This window comes from Alternaria arborescens (genome assembly GCF_004154835.1).
Source record: "Alternaria arborescens strain FERA 675 chromosome Unknown contig_7, whole genome shotgun sequence".
NCBI lineage: Eukaryota > Fungi > Ascomycota > Dothideomycetes > Pleosporales > Pleosporaceae > Alternaria > Alternaria arborescens.
The window spans coordinates 87,858-104,610 of NW_021167862.1; the positions used below are offsets into that span (position 1 = coordinate 87,858).

Here is a 16,753-nt window from a genome sequence, read left to right on the forward strand (position 1 = left end):
GCATGAACCTCGTTCATCCACCCCTGAATCGTTTCATACTCCCTATCAACTCATCAGAACGCTATACACTCATGTCATCATTACTACTTCCAAATATTCTTCTACCTTCTATGTTCTCCGCGCGGTTACATACCAGGGAACTTGCTCATTAGTTAGTTTGCAGCATATATGGAGACTTCAGTCATTCAATTAAATGCAAGGCAAGAAAATTGTGTAGCAAAAGGCGAAGGTAGAGCAATTGTCAAGTACTAGATGATGGCATTTCATAAGCCACCAAGACCTGCGCCCCCACCAACTAACCGCCACTGCACTAGACCTCTCAGCACCATCATACCATCGTGGACAACGGCCCATCGCACTTTACTCAAACATCTGCTCACAACTGCTGCAAGCCCGTTTGTACCCCTCTTGCCTACACTGCCAGCGACAATGCGGTCACCGCCAGCTTCAAGGAGCTTTTCGGGCTGAGCCCCGAGAACAGTGTCAAGAAGTGTCTTCATCTCCGCAACAGGATCCCAAATAATCTCATCGTCATCATCTAGATGCTGGAGGTGCTGCGGCAGCTGATCTTCAAAAGAAGGAGGTGGTGTTGGTCGAGCATACCACACTCCCCAAATTACCAACGTACCGAGGTACACAGCCCAAGGGTGATGCCATAGTCTTCCTCCCCCGATATCCGAGGAGCTGAGTTCTCCGTCGAGGATATCCACCCCTTCGCTAACAAGGGCGGCAGCGTGCCAGACTGCTTTCCCAGCTTCTTGGATGTTTTCCGCTACCCATTTCTTGACCACACGTTGAGAGCGCGCGTAGTCGTGGCGGGCCACCGGACGGCCTAGTATGTGGCGGGCGCCGGCGTAAATTTGTAGGTCGAGGAAGGGTGTATGAAGGAGGATGTGCGCGGAGTGGTACAGCGCTAGTGTGGCGGTGCGGTAGACATGGAATTCTTTAGCCAGAGGGTGTATGGATGAGGGAAGGGAGGAAAGATATGTAGTGCAGAAAGCTGTATAATCCGCGTGCCAGGCGACATAAGAGGTCGCGAGACGAGTTTGCCAATCGCCTAGTGGATTTGACTCGACGACTCCTAATGATGTCTGATCGCGGCGTTGCATGTCCCATGCTACTGACATCAGGCCATGAAGGAGTAGAGATCGTGATAACGCATTCAAGTTCTTAGGAATGGTGGCAGCGTTCGGATGAAGATACATCTTCAGGCATGACAAAAACAACGGAGTTGTTGGTTGCTTCTGCCTTAATTGGTGCCATGTCTCCGCTGAGTCAGCCTCCCAGATAGCCTGATCGCAGGGCATGTTGGAGCGAAGCTCAAAGGCGGACATGCATAGTGACTGACAGAAAAGTACTGCATGTTGCGTGTCCCACATGAAGCATAGAAACGCCAACCTGCGCACTTTGAGCAGAGCGCCATGGGGGTTCATTTGATGAATACATACCTCTTCTTTTGCTCTGCTTCGCACCATGTCCGCCAGTCATCTTCAAGATCATCTGTTGCCTCTTCCGGTGTTGGTGGCCGGATGATTTGGCAATCGCTTCGACGAATGAGGTTGATGAGCAGGCCGTGAAACAAGTGTGACATGTCGTGTTGCTTCTGACCGGCTCTACTTTTACCAAAGCACTCTACTAATAAGATGGTTTGGAGTACCCAGAGATCTGGCTTCGCCGAAAAGCCAGCATTTGCAAAGATTTGAGGTCGTAGTACATCATGAATGCATACCTGATATGGGTCAGCTAGAATTCAGCTGTGAAGGTGCGCGTATACTCACAGCAAGTTGGTGTGCATCTTTCTCTCCATATGTTGCACCCAGCAGCAACACTGATGCAAGGAGTAGAGTATCAACTTCTGATGGATCGAACGTAGACATATGAATCAGCGGGTATGTGGTGTTGAAGCGTGTGAAAAAGAGATCGCAGTATGTTTGCAAGCAGGATAATGAAAGTAGCGGGTGATCTCGCATGACTATACTACCATCTGGTACGGTGGGTTGTATGATGTCAATGAGATCAAGTAGCTGCTGACGAGCCAGCTCGTCAATAATTGGCAAGCTCCGTGATGGCTGGAGTAGAGACATGGGTCGCTCCACATCCAAAACAGAATTGCTGTCTATCGCTGATACTAGGACATTTGATGTTCCATCCATAGAAATAGCCTTGGTACCGGAAGGCATGATAGTATCAGTAGCCAACTTGTCTCCTTCGTCGAGTGGCGGCGTGATTATTGGTGCACTTGGTGAGTGGGGATGAGGGAGTCCATTGGATTGGGATGGAAGCGAGCCAAATTGGCCAACTGTCGACAGCGATGCGTCTATATCCATATGGTCCAAATGAAAATCCAGAGCATGACTCGGCTGAGAGATACTGTTATTCCCGATGGACAAGGCAGGAAATGGATCTCCTACGATGGGCTGTTGAGCCTGATCGTTGTTCGTCCAGTCCATGTCAAAAAGCCAGTTATAGTTGCTCATGGTTGTGAAGGGTGCATTAAAAGAGCTTGCCGTATCTGGGTTAAATATCTCGTCGAATGGCGCATTGTCGAAGACTGCAGAGACGAAAGGATCGCTTGAACCGCTTGAACCACCTGAAGCGCTTGAAGGCTGCGTGTTGTCGTTAGACCAGAAACGCTGATCTGTAGGCGAGTATGAACTGGACGTAGAGATGCTGTTGGGATTGAGAGTAATCGATGGGTAATGAGTTCCGATGCCGGAGTCGTTGTCATCAAGGGAATGAGATACCGACGGATTGTTTGATGTCGGTGGCGATATAGGAAGACCTTGATGTGAGAAAGAGTTGAAGTCCGGCAATGACTGCAGTAGGTCTTCACTTTGTGGTTGCGAAACAGACCGCGTCTTCGGACCGTCGTTTGATAAGCTAGGTTTCTTAGTAACTATTTTGCCTTCGGCATCTTTCCACATTCGCTTTCGAGTGTTCAGTATTCCGCAGCCTTCGGCGCCAGCTTCTTCGTCTTTTTGACGATGGCGACTAATATGCCTCTCTGCGCGTATATGTTAGCGACCAAAGAGTGGCGTATTTGCATTCCATGATTCAAGATAAGGCCGTAACGCCTTGAGGGTTTAGGAAATCATGCAACCAAGCAGAAAGCATCCAATGCGCGAGGAAGAAGCAATGTAGTCTACAGGCCAAGGAAACAGTGCATCATTCTTACCAAGAAGATCTCTCCGCTTAAAGTGAGCCCTGCATCGATCGCAAGTATATTCCCCAGTCGAATGATTCAGCAAATGTCGTTGCAAATGTTCAGCCCTCGTAAAAGACCGTCCACATCCGTCATTCGTGCAAACAAACTTCTTGCCCTCATTCTTGCTAAGATTCCTTCTCTTGCGTCCACGGGCTCCTGAACTCGCACTCTCGACAGTAGTGGATGCCATAGCGCAGGATCTGACAAATTGTTTCGATGATCTGATAGAAGGATGGGGGCAATGGGGATGAAATGGGGTGAAGAGAGGCTCAAGAAGCCGCATTACGGAATACTACACGATAGCGCGCGTCGGAAAGAGGCATGCTTATCGGAGTCGAGAAGTCCGACTATCGCGGCCGAGTGTGGAGTTGAGTCGTGCCGCTAGTGGGCGGGGTTGCGCGTGGTGGCGTAGGCTTGGGAACGCATCCTCAAGAGTGGGGGTGAGGTTTTCCATCGCAGACAACAGCCATGGAACTCTCCCAACCGATTTGTTCTTTTTTTCTTATGTTCTACTTGCAACTCGAAGCAAGTGCGTGGCCAAGATACAGCGAACAAGATGGCTGATAGTCGGGCTGACAAGGCGGAAAGCGCGGAGAATTTGCGGTTATCTCCGCTGGGCGTGGTTCCCATGCGGGCAGACTATGGAGGCCTAATGTGGAGTTGTCGTGATGGAGGATACGCCAATGGCAGGGGGCGATTTATGTGAGCTGCATTGAAGATAATCAACATGGTTGGTGATAGTTGTTACTCTATCGAAGCCCGACGCGACACGACGTTTTTGACACACTTGCAGCGCACTCATTAGTGATGGCACAAATGAGCTCATCGTTGTCGGCTCTGCTTTCCGATCTGCTGCGCGATAGGCATGTCTGAACCGATAACGTTGCAGCGAACGCTACTGTAGGAGACTTCACACTCAAGGATGCTCCTCTGATACCCGAACAAAAATGCGTTGAATCAAGGACTTGCTTACGCCACAGCGACCAGGAAATTCGTCTCTCCCTCTTTTCTTACCGCTCTCGCCCGGTCAACAAGATCATCGCCAACCGCTAACCTCAATCTCTCACATGTAGCCGGGCTATCCAGATTCCAGCCTCCATCATCCTTCTTTCCATTCATCTTCCTTGCTGCCACGACCGCCTCTCTCAGCGCAAAGAAGACTGTTGATCCCAGGAACAAAGGCGGTTCACCAATACCTTTAGAACTTTGTACACTTCTCAAGTGATTCCATGATAGTGGGTTGCCGTGGTTATCATGACGGAGCATGCTGGCATTGAAGACCTGCGGGATATCGCTAAAGCCGGGGATCTTGTATGTACCAGGGCCTCGAGTGAAGAGCTGACCGTTTCGGGTCCATAGCGTCTCTTCGATAGTGAAGAGACCTTGGCCTTGAATGAAAGCGCCTTCAATTTGCCCATAGTCTATGGCAGGATTAATGGAGTTGCCGACGTCCTATAGTATTGTTAGCATGTTGGAATGGATACATATCAGGATAAGGCATACCATCATTATGTCTGATCGGAGCACGGTATGATCGCCTGTGAGAAGGTCAAGCTCGACTTCTGAGCAGCACGCTCCTTGTGTCCAGTAGTAGTACATGGGCTTGACAGTCTCTAGGTTTGTATCTCCCCAGGTGTACCCGACTTTAGGCATCTTCCAGAAGCCATTTGCAGCAAGGTTAATACGATCGACATAGGCAGCATGAGCGAGTGCCTTGAGGGGTGCATCTTTCCCTAACTTCTCGCGATACGGCTTCAGTCGCTCGTTAATCTGGTCGCATGCGTTCTTGACAGCCATGCCGTTCAAATCAGATCCAGAAGACGCAGCGGTAGGAGAAGCATTTGCAATCTGGTAGGTCTGGCTGTCTTGGGTGTAGATCGCATCGAGTGGGGTACCAAGCTCTTGCGCTGCGATTTGACACATCTTAGTGTAGAGTCCTTGACCCATTTCCGTTCCGCCATGATGTAGCAGCACACTTCCATCGTGGTAGATCTTGATGTATGCAGCCGCCTGATTGAGATGCAGAGCTGTGGCAAAGCTGAGACCAAACTTCGAGGGAACGAGACATATGCCTCGCTTCCTCCATCGGTTCTTCAAGTTGAAAACCTTGATGGCCGCCTTCCGGTTCTCGTAATCAGCCGACTTGCTCAGCTGGTGCAAGAGCATCGGAACGTGCCAGTCCTCGTCTATCTTTTGGAAGAACGGAGTGTGTTCCCCAGGCTTGTATAGATTTTTCAACCGCAGCTCATCGACATCCATCCCTAGACCTTCTGCGATATTGTACATGACGGTTTCCGAGAAGTACATGCCCTGAGGCGCGCCGAACCCTCGATACGCGGTGTTACTATGGATGTTGGTCCTGCATACGTGACCACGCAGGAACACATGTGGACACTCATAAGAGTTGTCAAAGTGCGTCAAGCATCGGTCCATAACTGCTCCGCTCATGTCTTGGGAAAAGCCACCGTTGTTGTACACATCAGCTTCAAGGGCGATGAGCTTGCCCTCCTTTGAGACTCCCACCTTCCAACGAGCCTGGAAGGGATGTCTCTGACCACTAAGTAGCATGTCCTCATCGCGGTTCAGCATGATGCGCACTGGTCGCTTCTCTTTTCTGGCAGCTATTGCGGTATATACCGCGAAGGGCACGCTACGCGATTCTTTTCCACCAAAGCCGCCTCCCATACGCTTCACACGTGCGTTGACGCGGTTGCTCGGCACACCCAAGACTGAGCTCACAAACTCCTGGGTCTCCATGGTGTTCTGCGTCGACGACCAAACTTCCATAGCTCCGTCTTCTCCGGAAGGTATCGATAGCGCTGCGTTAGTTTCGAGGTAGAAGTGCTCTTGCCCGCCTAGCCTGTTCACACCTTCAAAGATCCTGTCACATTGAGCGAAAGCGTCTGCCATCTTGTCGTCGATCGCGAGGCCTTTCCTTAGGAACTTTCCATGTGGATAGTAGCTCTCGGCTGCGATGGCTTCGTCGATAGTCAGGATTGGAGGTAATTCTTCATAGTCGACCTTCACAGCTCGAGCGGCCGCTTGAGCTTCCAGAGCCGACTCAGCGTAGACCATGCCAATGACCTGGCCGTGTGAAAGTACCTTATCTTCAGCGAAGAATGGTTCGTCTTTCTTGATCGAGCCCCAAATGTTGACATCCGCGGGGATGCTATGTCGGTCAATGTAGCCGACAACGCCAGGCAATTCGAGCGCTCGGTCCCAGTCGATGCGCAAGATCTTAGCATGTGCCTTTGTTGACATGACGAGTCCACCAAACAATTCACGGTCTAATCGCGGCATGTCGTCAATATACTCTGCTTCGCCAGTACACTGCTTCAAAGCAGATAAGTGTGCTACCTGTTTGCCTACCACACGTTGTTCGTAAGGATTGTAGTTATCTCGAGCACCACTGGAGATCTCACGGTGAATCTCATCAATCACCTGCTCATCGACGTTGCCCAGACCGAACTCAGCGGCGGACTCATGCCAGAAGCGGAAGAAGAGCGAGAGTGTGAGCGTTTTCCGGTAGTCAGCCATGCCTCCTGGAACGCCATACGGAAGATCGTAATCCTGCAGCAATGCTGTAAGAGCAGCATCAAGAGTTGCCGAGTGAAACCAAGGCTTTCCTAAGAGAGCTTTTTGCGTCTTCGGTGACTCTTTCGTCATAGGCGCCATGCCACCGTACACGATCGAAGCGTTCTCTACTAGGCCTTCCGAGTCAAGACGCACTCGAAATGCAGCCGTAACAATTGCTATGTCATCGTCCTTACGTTTCGCTTGCTTGTATGCTTTGAGAACCTCTCGTGAACCTGGTGGAGATAAAGGAATTCGAATGCGATGGAGCGCTGCATCAGGCGGGAGAGTTGTAGTCCTGTAAGCGACAAAGAAACTTGACATTGGAAGATCGACGCGACCATCCTTCTTGTTAACAGCTTCAAGTGTCGCTCCGGCTGCGACTAGCACGGGATTAGCGTCCGAAATGGGCGATGCAGTCGCAATGTTGCCAGCTAATGATGCAACATTGCGAATTTGGCGACCCGCAAAGTATCGCAGTTGTTTACGAAGGGCCTCCAGCACCATTGCACGCTTCCCAAGCATTGCATAGACCTTCTTACAAATCTCTTCCAGCTCGGTAAGCGGTGTGTTTGCGGCAACGACAAGCTCGTTCCCTGCCTCAAGCTCTGCATACATTGGCAGTTTTGTCTGCTTCAGCTCTGATATATCCGAGATGTAGACAGAAACAGCAAAATCGGAGTTTTTGAAGCGAACTTCCACTTGAACCTCGCTAGCACCACCGATGAGCTTGGCTGATGGGTACGCATCTTTCAAATCTACGAGCTGCTCAAGCTTGGTAGGTCGGAACCAGATCTTCTTGTCGTTGCCGTAGCATAGCGGCTGTGGCTCGTACTTCCATAGCGCGGGAGGAAATATGAGCTCAGTATCTGGAACGTACTCTAAAAACTCGATCGTGGGTATCCCTTTAACCGAGTCTGCCGCTGGTGCCTCCACTGTAGATGTAGTGGTCTTCGTCTCGGCAGCAGCATCATGCTCCTTACTCTTCAGTGGTTTTGCGTAATCGGCGCCGCTGATAGCAGGATCTGCTTGAGGCTGTTTCTTGGCATCTAAGATGACTGGCATGTGCTCGTCTTCCGATGCCGATGTAGGCTCCGTTGGAGGCGATGAGATGTCCGACTTGGTGTCTGTGGAGCTACTATCGGATGGTGTGTCTCTACAACAGCCACCTGGTCGACCGCAGGAAACTTTGGATGGACCAGCGCAGCCATTGCGGGTCAGATCGAGGACATCTTTCTCCAACTTCTCAGATTCGGTAGTCGTTGGCTCGTCCTCCTCTGCCAACTGACCCTTCAAATCCTCAGTGACGAAAGTCTTCGCAGCTTGAAGTATCGGCTTGTAACCTGTACATCGGCACAAGTTGCCATCAAGATGACCTTCCATCTCAATCTCACGAGCGCTGAGGTGAAACTTCTTTGTCTCCGGGTTGTATGCGTTGCGTACCACTGCGTAGAGACTCATAACGATACCCGGTGTGCCTGTTATGTGTACATCAGCACAGATCCTGGAACCGCGATTAGGTATAACCCACAAAAACCACATTGGCTGCCGTGCAACTTCGCTATCCTTTCTTGTAGAGGATGTGGTCGGTGGACATTGCCGATACCTTCGACCGTAATGACATGTTTGCCATCAATACCAACCAGGGGAAACAAGCATGCGTTTACCGACAGATGTTTGATTCTCTTTTTCTCAGACTGCCAGTCTGGAACCTGTAGGACAACGGTGCATGCGCCGCATCCGCCTTCGCCACATCCCAGCTTCGTACCTTTGAGGTTCGGCTGAGCGCGGATGTAGTCTAGCAACGTCCAGTGCGGGTTGGGATTACTGATGACCGTTTTCCGTCCGTTGATGTACGTTATGATATCTGGTGTTCGGAAAGTCGTCTCGATGAGAGGCGTCAGGGCTTCCGTAGCGGAAAGGCCCCGTGGTGGATGGGCTGCACTGCTTTTTGGTGGAATCGGCAGAGACATGATTGGAGTCGAACCTTGACAGAAAGCGATGAGACGGTCAAAAACACGATACCGACTTCATGATATGGTCAGCGAACATGCGCTTCTGCAGCATTCACACCTTCCTCACGTAATGCTATCGCTGATTGGACGTGAAGCGAATGTTCCGATGATAGACGATTTCGCCTCTCCGATGGCTAGACCCGTAATACCCCACTCTTGGACCCCAGTTCAGCCGTGTAGTACAGATGGCTGCTTGTGCCCACACCGCAAACATCACCCTCGTCACATCTCTTGCTGGATCTGCCCCTCCCCCATTTCTGCATCTGCAAACACCACTTACTAACATGGGATCTGCAATGATGAAGACGACTGGTTTTGAAATTAGCGTCAGGTACATAGGAGACCCTGAGCAGCGACCATGTAGCTGTTCAAAATCTTTTGTGGTAGCCACGATCCCATACCTTCCCCTTTCACAATCTCTAGTACACGTTTGGAACTTGCAAATATGCCAAAAGCAAACAGCCCGACTGGCTTCCAGCCACTCAAAGAGACTGCGCTTTTCTCGCCGTTCAAGCTAGGCCCTCTGCATCTTGAGCACAGAATCGTGCAGGCACCATTGACACGTATGCGAGCCACCAAAGAAGAAGAAGGCGTTTTCGTGCCCAAAGAACTACACGTTGAGTACTACAGCCAACGCGCGAGCAAGGGGGGGCTGCAATTAACAGAGGCCACTGACATCGGCAAATACGTAAGTCGTTCGCAACTTGTTGGAGCAAACGTGTTGACTTGCAGCAGGCCAGCGGATACCCAGGTGTACCGGGCGTGTTCTCTGAATCTCAAATCGCCGGTTGGAAGAAGGTAACCGATGCCGTCCACTCAAAGGGCGGGTACATCTTCTGTCAGCTATGGCATACCGGCCGTGCTAGTCCACCGTCGTTTCGGGCCGGAGCGCCAACTGTCAGCTCAAGCGACGTGCCCATGGAGGGCAATTGGCTTGACGGCGTTGCGTGCGCTGACCATCCACCCAAGCCGCTGACTGTCGAGGAGATTCAAGATCTGACAAAGACCTGGGCTGAGGCTGCGAAAAAGGCTGTCGAGGCTGGATTTGACGGCATCGAAATCCACGGCGCGAACGGATACTTGCTGGACCAATTTCTGCACGATAACGTGAACAAAAGAACAGACCAGTACGGCGGATCGATAGAGGGCCGGAGCCGCTTTCCTCTTGAAGTCATCCAAGCGTGCTCAAAAGCCATCGGTGCTGACCGAGTTGGTATTCGTCTCAGCCCATACAACTACTTCCAGAACACCAAGGACAGTAACCCTAACGAACACTGGGAGTACCTGTGCGAAAAGATAGCATCGCTTCCGGAGGGCGAGAAGCCAGCCTATGTTCATATGTGAGCTGATCAACTTCGATAGCCAGATCAATACTGACAACTGCTAGGGTCGAACCGCGTTTCGACGAAGTCCTAGACGAGCAGGCTAAGATGGACGCTCTAGCCGCATACACCACAAAAGGAGGCAAGGGCGTAGAAGCGGAAGCAACTGTGAAAGTCAAAGGCAACACGCTGGTGAACTTCCGCAACATCCTACAGAAGGGTGGTGTGAAATTCATCGCGGCTGGTGGCTTCGACAGGAACAACGCCGCGCCGAAGGTCGAGTCTGGAGATGCTGATCTTATTATTTTCGGCCGGTGGTTCATCGCAAACCCTGATCTTCCCAAGCGCCTCGCTGAAGGTCTGGAACTAAATCAGTACGATCGCAACACATTTTACGGCGCTGATCCACCGCAAAAGGGGTACACGGACTATCCTTTCTATGCGCAGACGGTGTCTGCTTGAGCGGTTATCTGGGCACGATGCATTAGTGGCGCTAGCATGATAGTCGCATTTTCTGCGTGTTGATAGAATAAACTGCAGTCTCCAAAGCATGAATGTATGCATATGTGAGACTTGCAGCCAACGTTCAATTTGCTTGTCGAGATGGAGTTGTCATCCAGATACGCGTCCCTGGAACGCGAAAATGGCGCGTCATGACGTATTAGGCCAAACCGGGTTACATTAAATCATTCAATACTTGGGAATTGCAAAGCTAGCCAGTCAAAACCCATTCCCAATCCCGAAGGCAAATCAAGACGTGATATTCGGAATCACACTTGTGCGCTGCACATAGCTACTGTCTTACGGGTTGACAACTATAAAGCATCGCACGGTCTGCTTTCTTCTATACGTAGAAACACTATGCGCTCGAGGACTGTCATGATTATTAGGCAAGACTACAACAGGCGAGATGCCCGAGTTTGAGGTGGAGCCGATGATGCGCAGCTTCATACCATAGGAGCCTCTTTGGTGCTACCACAAAGGCGACAGCGAATTACCGCAGTGCTTGGTGTCGTGAGAATGTGGAATAACATCTTCAGGACCAGCAATCACTGCCTTTCGAAACAGATCGATGACGTACTGGTAAGATCCGTGACTACTCATACCCTACTCTACGTCATTGGATGTAACTTTTCAAAGTCCCTCACAACTTCCTCCGCGAGAAAAATGTCTCTGCCATTTGTAAACCCCGTAATCAGGATTGGCCACAACCGGCGTGCAAGCACCAGTTCCGAACAGTACGCCTCCTTCGAAAAGCTCTCACCAACAACATTCTCGAACGTCCGCTTGGCTTCTAACAATCCTGCTTCTTCTGGTTCAACCAATGCTTCACCATTCCACATGAAGGACGGAGCGCTTGTGCTCAGGAAAGCTGGCGCAAAGAGTGCCAGGTCCCAATCCATGATAGCCGTGATTTCCACAGTCGATTCCGACGTAATGGCAGCAAGGAGGTTGCGCGGATTGAAATTGCCGTGGTAGAGATGGAACGGCAAAGAATCAGGGATGAAAGCTAAAGCGTGTAGTATCTCGAGCATCTTGATGATCCTAACCCAGAGATCGTCACAAGCGGGCTGTTTTGCCGTGATAGCATACTCACGTTGACGGGTGCAGAGGTTGAGCAAGAAATCTTTTGTACTCTGCGGTTCGGAAAGTGAGGTGCTGACGCCCGTCGAATGAGTAGTAGCTCGGGTGCGAGGGACAGGTATTGGCTCGGTACTGATGATATCGTGCTTGAGATCGTAGGTGGTGTTGCGGGTGCTAATGAGGCCAGGACACCTGTTCTTGATCTTTCTTATGTTTAGAATGATGTTGGAGATAGCTCGGATGGCACTGAGTTGCTGTGCTTGGTTTAGCGTGGGCCATAGATTGCTGAGAGGCTGACCGGGCAGCCACTCCTGAAGCATGTATGGGTAGCCTAGAGCATTCTCTGCGCCTGCGTCAAAAACGATGACTTTGGGGACAGGATTTCCAAGCTTATAGCCCAAGTATGCTAGGGTAGTGACTTGATGGTGCATGTTTTGAGTAGGATCGCGCGGAATTCGTAACACGAATTGCCTTGAATGGCTTGTACATTTCTTTCGACCCGTAAGACATGGCTGAATCATTTCACGTATAGCCTGAATCGAATACCAAGGAGCTCCTGGCGGCTTTTTGCAGAGCCTGACGCCAACGATGCGGTTATGTCGACCATCACGCATCTGATATATCTTTACATTATCGGTGCAGTGATCAGGGAAGAGATCGAGCATGAGCTGTTTAACTTTGTGGCGCATGGTTTCGTAAGGCTCTAATTCGTTTCCCCCTTCCTCTTCTTCTTGTTGCTCTTTGATTGGCGACTTTATTGGAATATTCTTAGAGACATGATTCATCTCTTTATTCTCCCGAATCACAAATGCAGCATCGCGTCCTATTCGTTCGTTCTCGACGTGCGAATCTCTGAAAGGAATGATATGAGCCATTGTGTTGGCTTTGAGTGAGATCTCTGGAAGGATTACGGTGCTTGTAGTGATCCTCCGGAGGAGTGCCGACAACCAGCATCGCTCCGCTTTCGGATTTGTGCACTATATGGGTTGACCGGAAGAGTAAACAGCTGATGTTGTGAGCAAGCTGAACTGAGGCTCCATTGTCAAGGTAAACGACGTGTATGTCTTTGTTTTGGTAGCAACAGTGTCATATATGTGCTCTCTGTAGCAATTACCTGCTGAACTCAACATTGTCAAACAAGAACACTATGCAAGCTTCTGGTTGTTGGTAGACGACTCGGTGTCTGAAGATGCTCTACTAAGGGAAACTTGGGTCCATCAACTTCACCCCACTCTAGTGTCGCTGAGAGGGACGCGGCAGTGAGAGACGTGGCATAGATAGGGAGGTTGCTCGATTCAAGATGCATGTTTGTTAGTCCGTAGACGGTATCTTTCAGCAAACCCAGGTAGTGGATAGGAGCTGAGCAGTAGTATGTTTGTATCTGACAAGAGCTGTCGGAGGTGGCCGGACCTTCCTTTGTCGCCATAGTTTAGACCCTGCGGCAAGCCTCGGCCCGCGTCATCACGTTTGGCAAAACTCCCCCGCGTCGCGTCGCCTCTTCTCTTCTTCCCTTCTTTCCACCATGTCAACAGTCACGATACCAAAATTCAGCCCTGGTGAAGCTGTGACAGAGCAAGATGGGTTGATCCATGGCGTTTCGGCGCAGGAGCTGCAGGTGTTGGGGGAACAGTGCTTTGATGCGAGGGCCAGAGCTTATTGTATGTGGCAGTAGTAATCGAAGAGATGCTCAATAATATGCCATGCTGACAGGATGTTTGATCAGGCCCATACTCCCTTTTCCGTGTCGGCGCATCCCTCCTCCTTACCACATCTTCGGCGACGGATACATCTGCAGCCCACACTATAATCGGCGCAAACGTCGAAAACGCGTCCTACCCTGTCGGCACTTGCGCGGAGCGCGTAGCCATGGGTACAGCTGTCATGGCAGGCCATCGCATCGGAAGCTTCAAAGCCGTTGGTGTAACGACCGACATTGACGACTTCTGCTCGCCGTGTGGAATGTGCAGACAGTTCCTGCGAGAGTTTTTGAAGCTCGAGACACCCATCTTCATGTTCAACAAGGAGGGCAAGTGGATTGTGAGAACCATGGGCGAGCTGCTTCCGCTCAGCTTCGGGCCCGATGTGCTGCCACCGCGGGAGGAGTTGAGGAAGAACCAAGAAGACGACAAGGCGAAGACGGCGTGAAGCATGTCATCCTTGGAAGTGTTGATGTATTCTCTGGTTACCAGAACTAGATGATAGACTAGATACGACAAGTTCTGAAACCCTGTTATATGAAATTCGAATTTCTGCTTGTTTCGAGCTTTGTAATGAAAGCATATCCATCCAAGTCGTCTAAGCACATAGCTACCATGACCCTTCCCCTGCCCCGCAGCAGCCACCATGCAGCCCGATAAGGTCCCGATAAGGTCCCCATCTCAGCCAACAATCGCACATGTAATTCGCATCTCCGCGCCCCGTGGATATGTGCCCTGACATAATATCTTCCAACCAAGCAAATAACTGCCAATTGACCTGATGACATGATGTGATGGTTCGCAGACGCGCTGCTGTGCGCGTTCTGTTCTTCTCCCTCTAAACTCTGTCTATTACCAACTGTCGCAACGGCACCTTGAGCATATTTGCAAACATGGCCACTGCCAACGGGAACGGGACACGAGATGCTGGAATTACAGACTCGGAGCATTTTTCGCCGTATAGAGCAGATGGAAAATTGGTATGTTTTGCAGGAAAAGTTCCCAGATTTGTTGCAAGAGATTTGGCAAGACTTGGACACAAGTCTTGAGGACTATAGGCAGCATGTGAAGAAGTGATGATTGACGCCGCCATGTGATCTAGTATGGTTTCGTATGCGTAGTTACAGGAGCAACCCAGCCCGTTGGAAAAGCAATCGTCGCTGAGCTTGCAGGCAAGTCGCGTCCATATCCACCTTACAGTCACTCACTAACATCTCTTTGCAGCACACGGCGCAGCATGCATATATGCATGCTCTAGCCTCCCCTCAGAAACTTACACCGAACTCGCCGACTCAATAAATGCGCAATACCCAAACACAAAAGTCATCGGCTACCCTTACAAAATCAACTCGGAAGAAGACACTCTCGCCCTGATTGATGACGTGCTAAACTCCTGGGGCCGACTCGATGTTTGGACATCTTCTACCGGTTTGCTGGGACCCCCGTCTATCAACCAGACGGGGCCGAAAGACTTGTACGCAGCATTTGATACAAATGCCATGCCTGCTTTCTTCGCGCTCAAGTATGCGCCCGCTGCAATGCAAAAGACAACGCCCAAGGGGAGTTATCCTAATGCTGCACCAAAGGACGTTCCGTATGGGAGTATCATCGTCGTCACCAGCGTTGCGGGCACGTATGGTGGGTGTTGGGCTCCTGCTTTTACAATGGCTTCGCATGCTGCACTTGGTGTTGTACGCTCTGGTGTGCTCGTGCTCAAGGGAACCGGTGTGCGGATCAACGCTATTACGGCTGGGCAGATTGATGTCGGCGTCGATCTAAAGGACTGTGGTGTCAAAGAGATGGCACAGGGCCAGTTTCCTCCCGCTGCACTGCAGGGAGAGGAGAGCCAGAAGAGAACGATTGGTTTGGAGAGAGCAGGGAGGCCAGAGGAGGTAGGCAGGACGGTGGGGTTCTTGGCGAGTGGATTCAGTAGTTATATTACTGGGGCGGAGTTGAAGGTCGATGGCGGAGCGGGGGTGATGAACCCCATTACTGTTCCCGTTTAGGGTGGGTGGACCGTGTTCAAAGCGTGGAGGTTGTGGCATTGAGTCGGTCCTGATAGTCTTGATATGCACCTAATGCTGCAGTACAACCGGCACCCCTTTTTCCCAGTTCTCAATACTCTCTTTGATGTTGACCCAATACCTCAGCTTGACCGCTTCACTCTTGGCAGCATCTAGGTCATCTCTCTTAAACGCCTGGTCGATTATCTCCGTGCTCTCCGCTATTCTCTCCTCGTTCCTCTCCCTCATCTCCACCAAGTCCTCTTCGCTCTCTGCCTCTTCTATGTTCTCTCTCGCCTCGAGCACCTCCATCAATAACTCTGGGTCGTCCACTTTGGCCGTTTCGTCTTCTGCTACTTCTATTCCGCGCAGAGACAGCAGGTATTGCGCGCGCAGAAGCGGGTTCTGGAGTGTTTTGTAGGCCTCGTTGATGCGTGCTGAGAGGGCTTCGGCGCGTTTCTTGTCTGCCTGGGGATGGAGGTCGGGATGGGCGCGGGCTTGAAGTTGGAGAAACTCTTTCTTGAGCGCAGAGAGATCGATGGCAAAGGGGCCGTCTGGCGGTGGTCCGGCTGGAAGGGCATTCGGGAAGAAGGAATAGTGTGTTTGCGGGACCTGCGACGATTGTGTTGTGGCACTCTGCGTATCAAATGGCTTTTCGACGGTATTGAACGACGAAGACGTCGACTGCAATCTGCACGATATCGCCTGGGGCGGTATGCCGTGTGCGCAAAGGAGACATGGCCTTGGGCTCTGTCGTGCGTGGAATGTCCGTGTTGTTGTTTCCGGAGTTAGCGATGCGCGGATTCTGCGCGCTGCTGATGGACGTAGTGAGCGCATCTTTGGGTCTGTGAGCGCGCTTATGAATACAGTCGGTACGGGAAAGTGGTGGTGGTGGTTGTGAATTTGGCAGTTGTAGTGACTCTTCTAGAAGTGCAGCGGCGAAAGATTTCCGCGTCCACTCCCAACCGGTTACGTCATCCATCGCCGACACTTATCTGGCACAAATGCGGAACAGATGCTAAAAAAGCGTTTAAATGAGACCACGAAGCTCGTTCGCTACCCATCATGTACATAGCTGGTCACGAACAATTGATTTACAACTCTATCCGAAAATCCAGCAAACAAGAGCGCTCGCTAATTGGTTGAGCCATCTAGAGCATACTGTATGGCTATTTCTTCACCCGCCTTCTCCACAATACATATTCATCCTACATGTGATATCTTCATAAGCAGGACAGTTATCGAATTGGGACGATGCTTCGCTAATATGCTCATATCACTCTACATCTAAAACATTCTGTTAGCATGATTGATATCACGTCTAAGTGGTACTGGCAACATACCTTATGTACTG

The 16,753-nt window shown here is 50.8% G+C and overlaps 7 protein-coding genes across 7 annotated transcripts; 3 read left to right on the forward strand and 4 right to left on the reverse strand.

Annotated features, from left to right (window-relative positions):
• Positions 1 to 263: 263 nt before the first annotated feature.
• On the reverse strand, positions 264 to 2,924 carry AA0111_g3748 (hypothetical protein; the record flags this gene model as incomplete). Its single annotated transcript, XM_028649668.1, has 3 exons — positions 264 to 1,398; positions 1,449 to 1,729; positions 1,779 to 2,924. 3 exons carry the CDS (start codon positions 2,922 to 2,924, stop codon positions 264 to 266), a joined length of 2,562 nt encoding a protein of 853 aa, XP_028508606.1.
• A 1,250-nt stretch (positions 2,925 to 4,174) lies between these two features.
• On the reverse strand, positions 4,175 to 8,751 carry AA0111_g3749 (Xanthine dehydrogenase; the record flags this gene model as incomplete). Its single annotated transcript, XM_028649669.1, has 3 exons — positions 4,175 to 4,657; positions 4,709 to 8,256; positions 8,310 to 8,751. 3 exons carry the CDS (start codon positions 8,749 to 8,751, stop codon positions 4,175 to 4,177), a joined length of 4,473 nt encoding a protein of 1,490 aa, XP_028508607.1.
• A 487-nt stretch (positions 8,752 to 9,238) lies between these two features.
• On the forward strand, positions 9,239 to 10,577 carry AA0111_g3750 (hypothetical protein; the record flags this gene model as incomplete). The annotated part of the gene is made up of 3 exons (XM_028649671.1): positions 9,239 to 9,481; positions 9,529 to 10,133; positions 10,181 to 10,577. 3 exons carry the CDS (start codon positions 9,239 to 9,241, stop codon positions 10,575 to 10,577), a joined length of 1,245 nt encoding a protein of 414 aa, XP_028508349.1.
• A 650-nt stretch (positions 10,578 to 11,227) lies between these two features.
• Positions 11,228 to 12,574, reverse strand: AA0111_g3751 (hypothetical protein; the record flags this gene model as incomplete). The annotated part of the gene is made up of 1 exon (XM_028649672.1): positions 11,228 to 12,574. The coding sequence occupies one exon, from the start codon at positions 12,572 to 12,574 to the stop codon at positions 11,228 to 11,230; it is 1,347 nt and encodes a 448-aa protein (XP_028508348.1).
• Positions 12,575 to 13,221: 647 nt separating this feature from the next.
• On the forward strand, positions 13,222 to 13,844 carry AA0111_g3752 (hypothetical protein; the record flags this gene model as incomplete). Its single annotated transcript, XM_028649673.1, has 2 exons — positions 13,222 to 13,357; positions 13,423 to 13,844. The coding sequence occupies 2 exons, from the start codon at positions 13,222 to 13,224 to the stop codon at positions 13,842 to 13,844; spliced, it is 558 nt and encodes a 185-aa protein (XP_028508347.1).
• Positions 13,845 to 14,289: 445 nt separating this feature from the next.
• On the forward strand, positions 14,290 to 15,402 carry AA0111_g3753 (hypothetical protein; the record flags this gene model as incomplete). The annotated part of the gene is made up of 3 exons (XM_028649674.1): positions 14,290 to 14,376; positions 14,499 to 14,568; positions 14,621 to 15,402. The coding sequence occupies 3 exons, from the start codon at positions 14,290 to 14,292 to the stop codon at positions 15,400 to 15,402; spliced, it is 939 nt and encodes a 312-aa protein (XP_028508346.1).
• Positions 15,403 to 15,471: 69 nt separating this feature from the next.
• AA0111_g3754 (hypothetical protein) lies at positions 15,472 to 16,236 on the reverse strand (the record flags this gene model as incomplete). The annotated part of the gene is made up of 1 exon (XM_028649675.1): positions 15,472 to 16,236. One exon carries the CDS (start codon positions 16,234 to 16,236, stop codon positions 15,472 to 15,474), a length of 765 nt encoding a protein of 254 aa, XP_028508353.1.
• Positions 16,237 to 16,753: the final 517 nt, after the last annotated feature.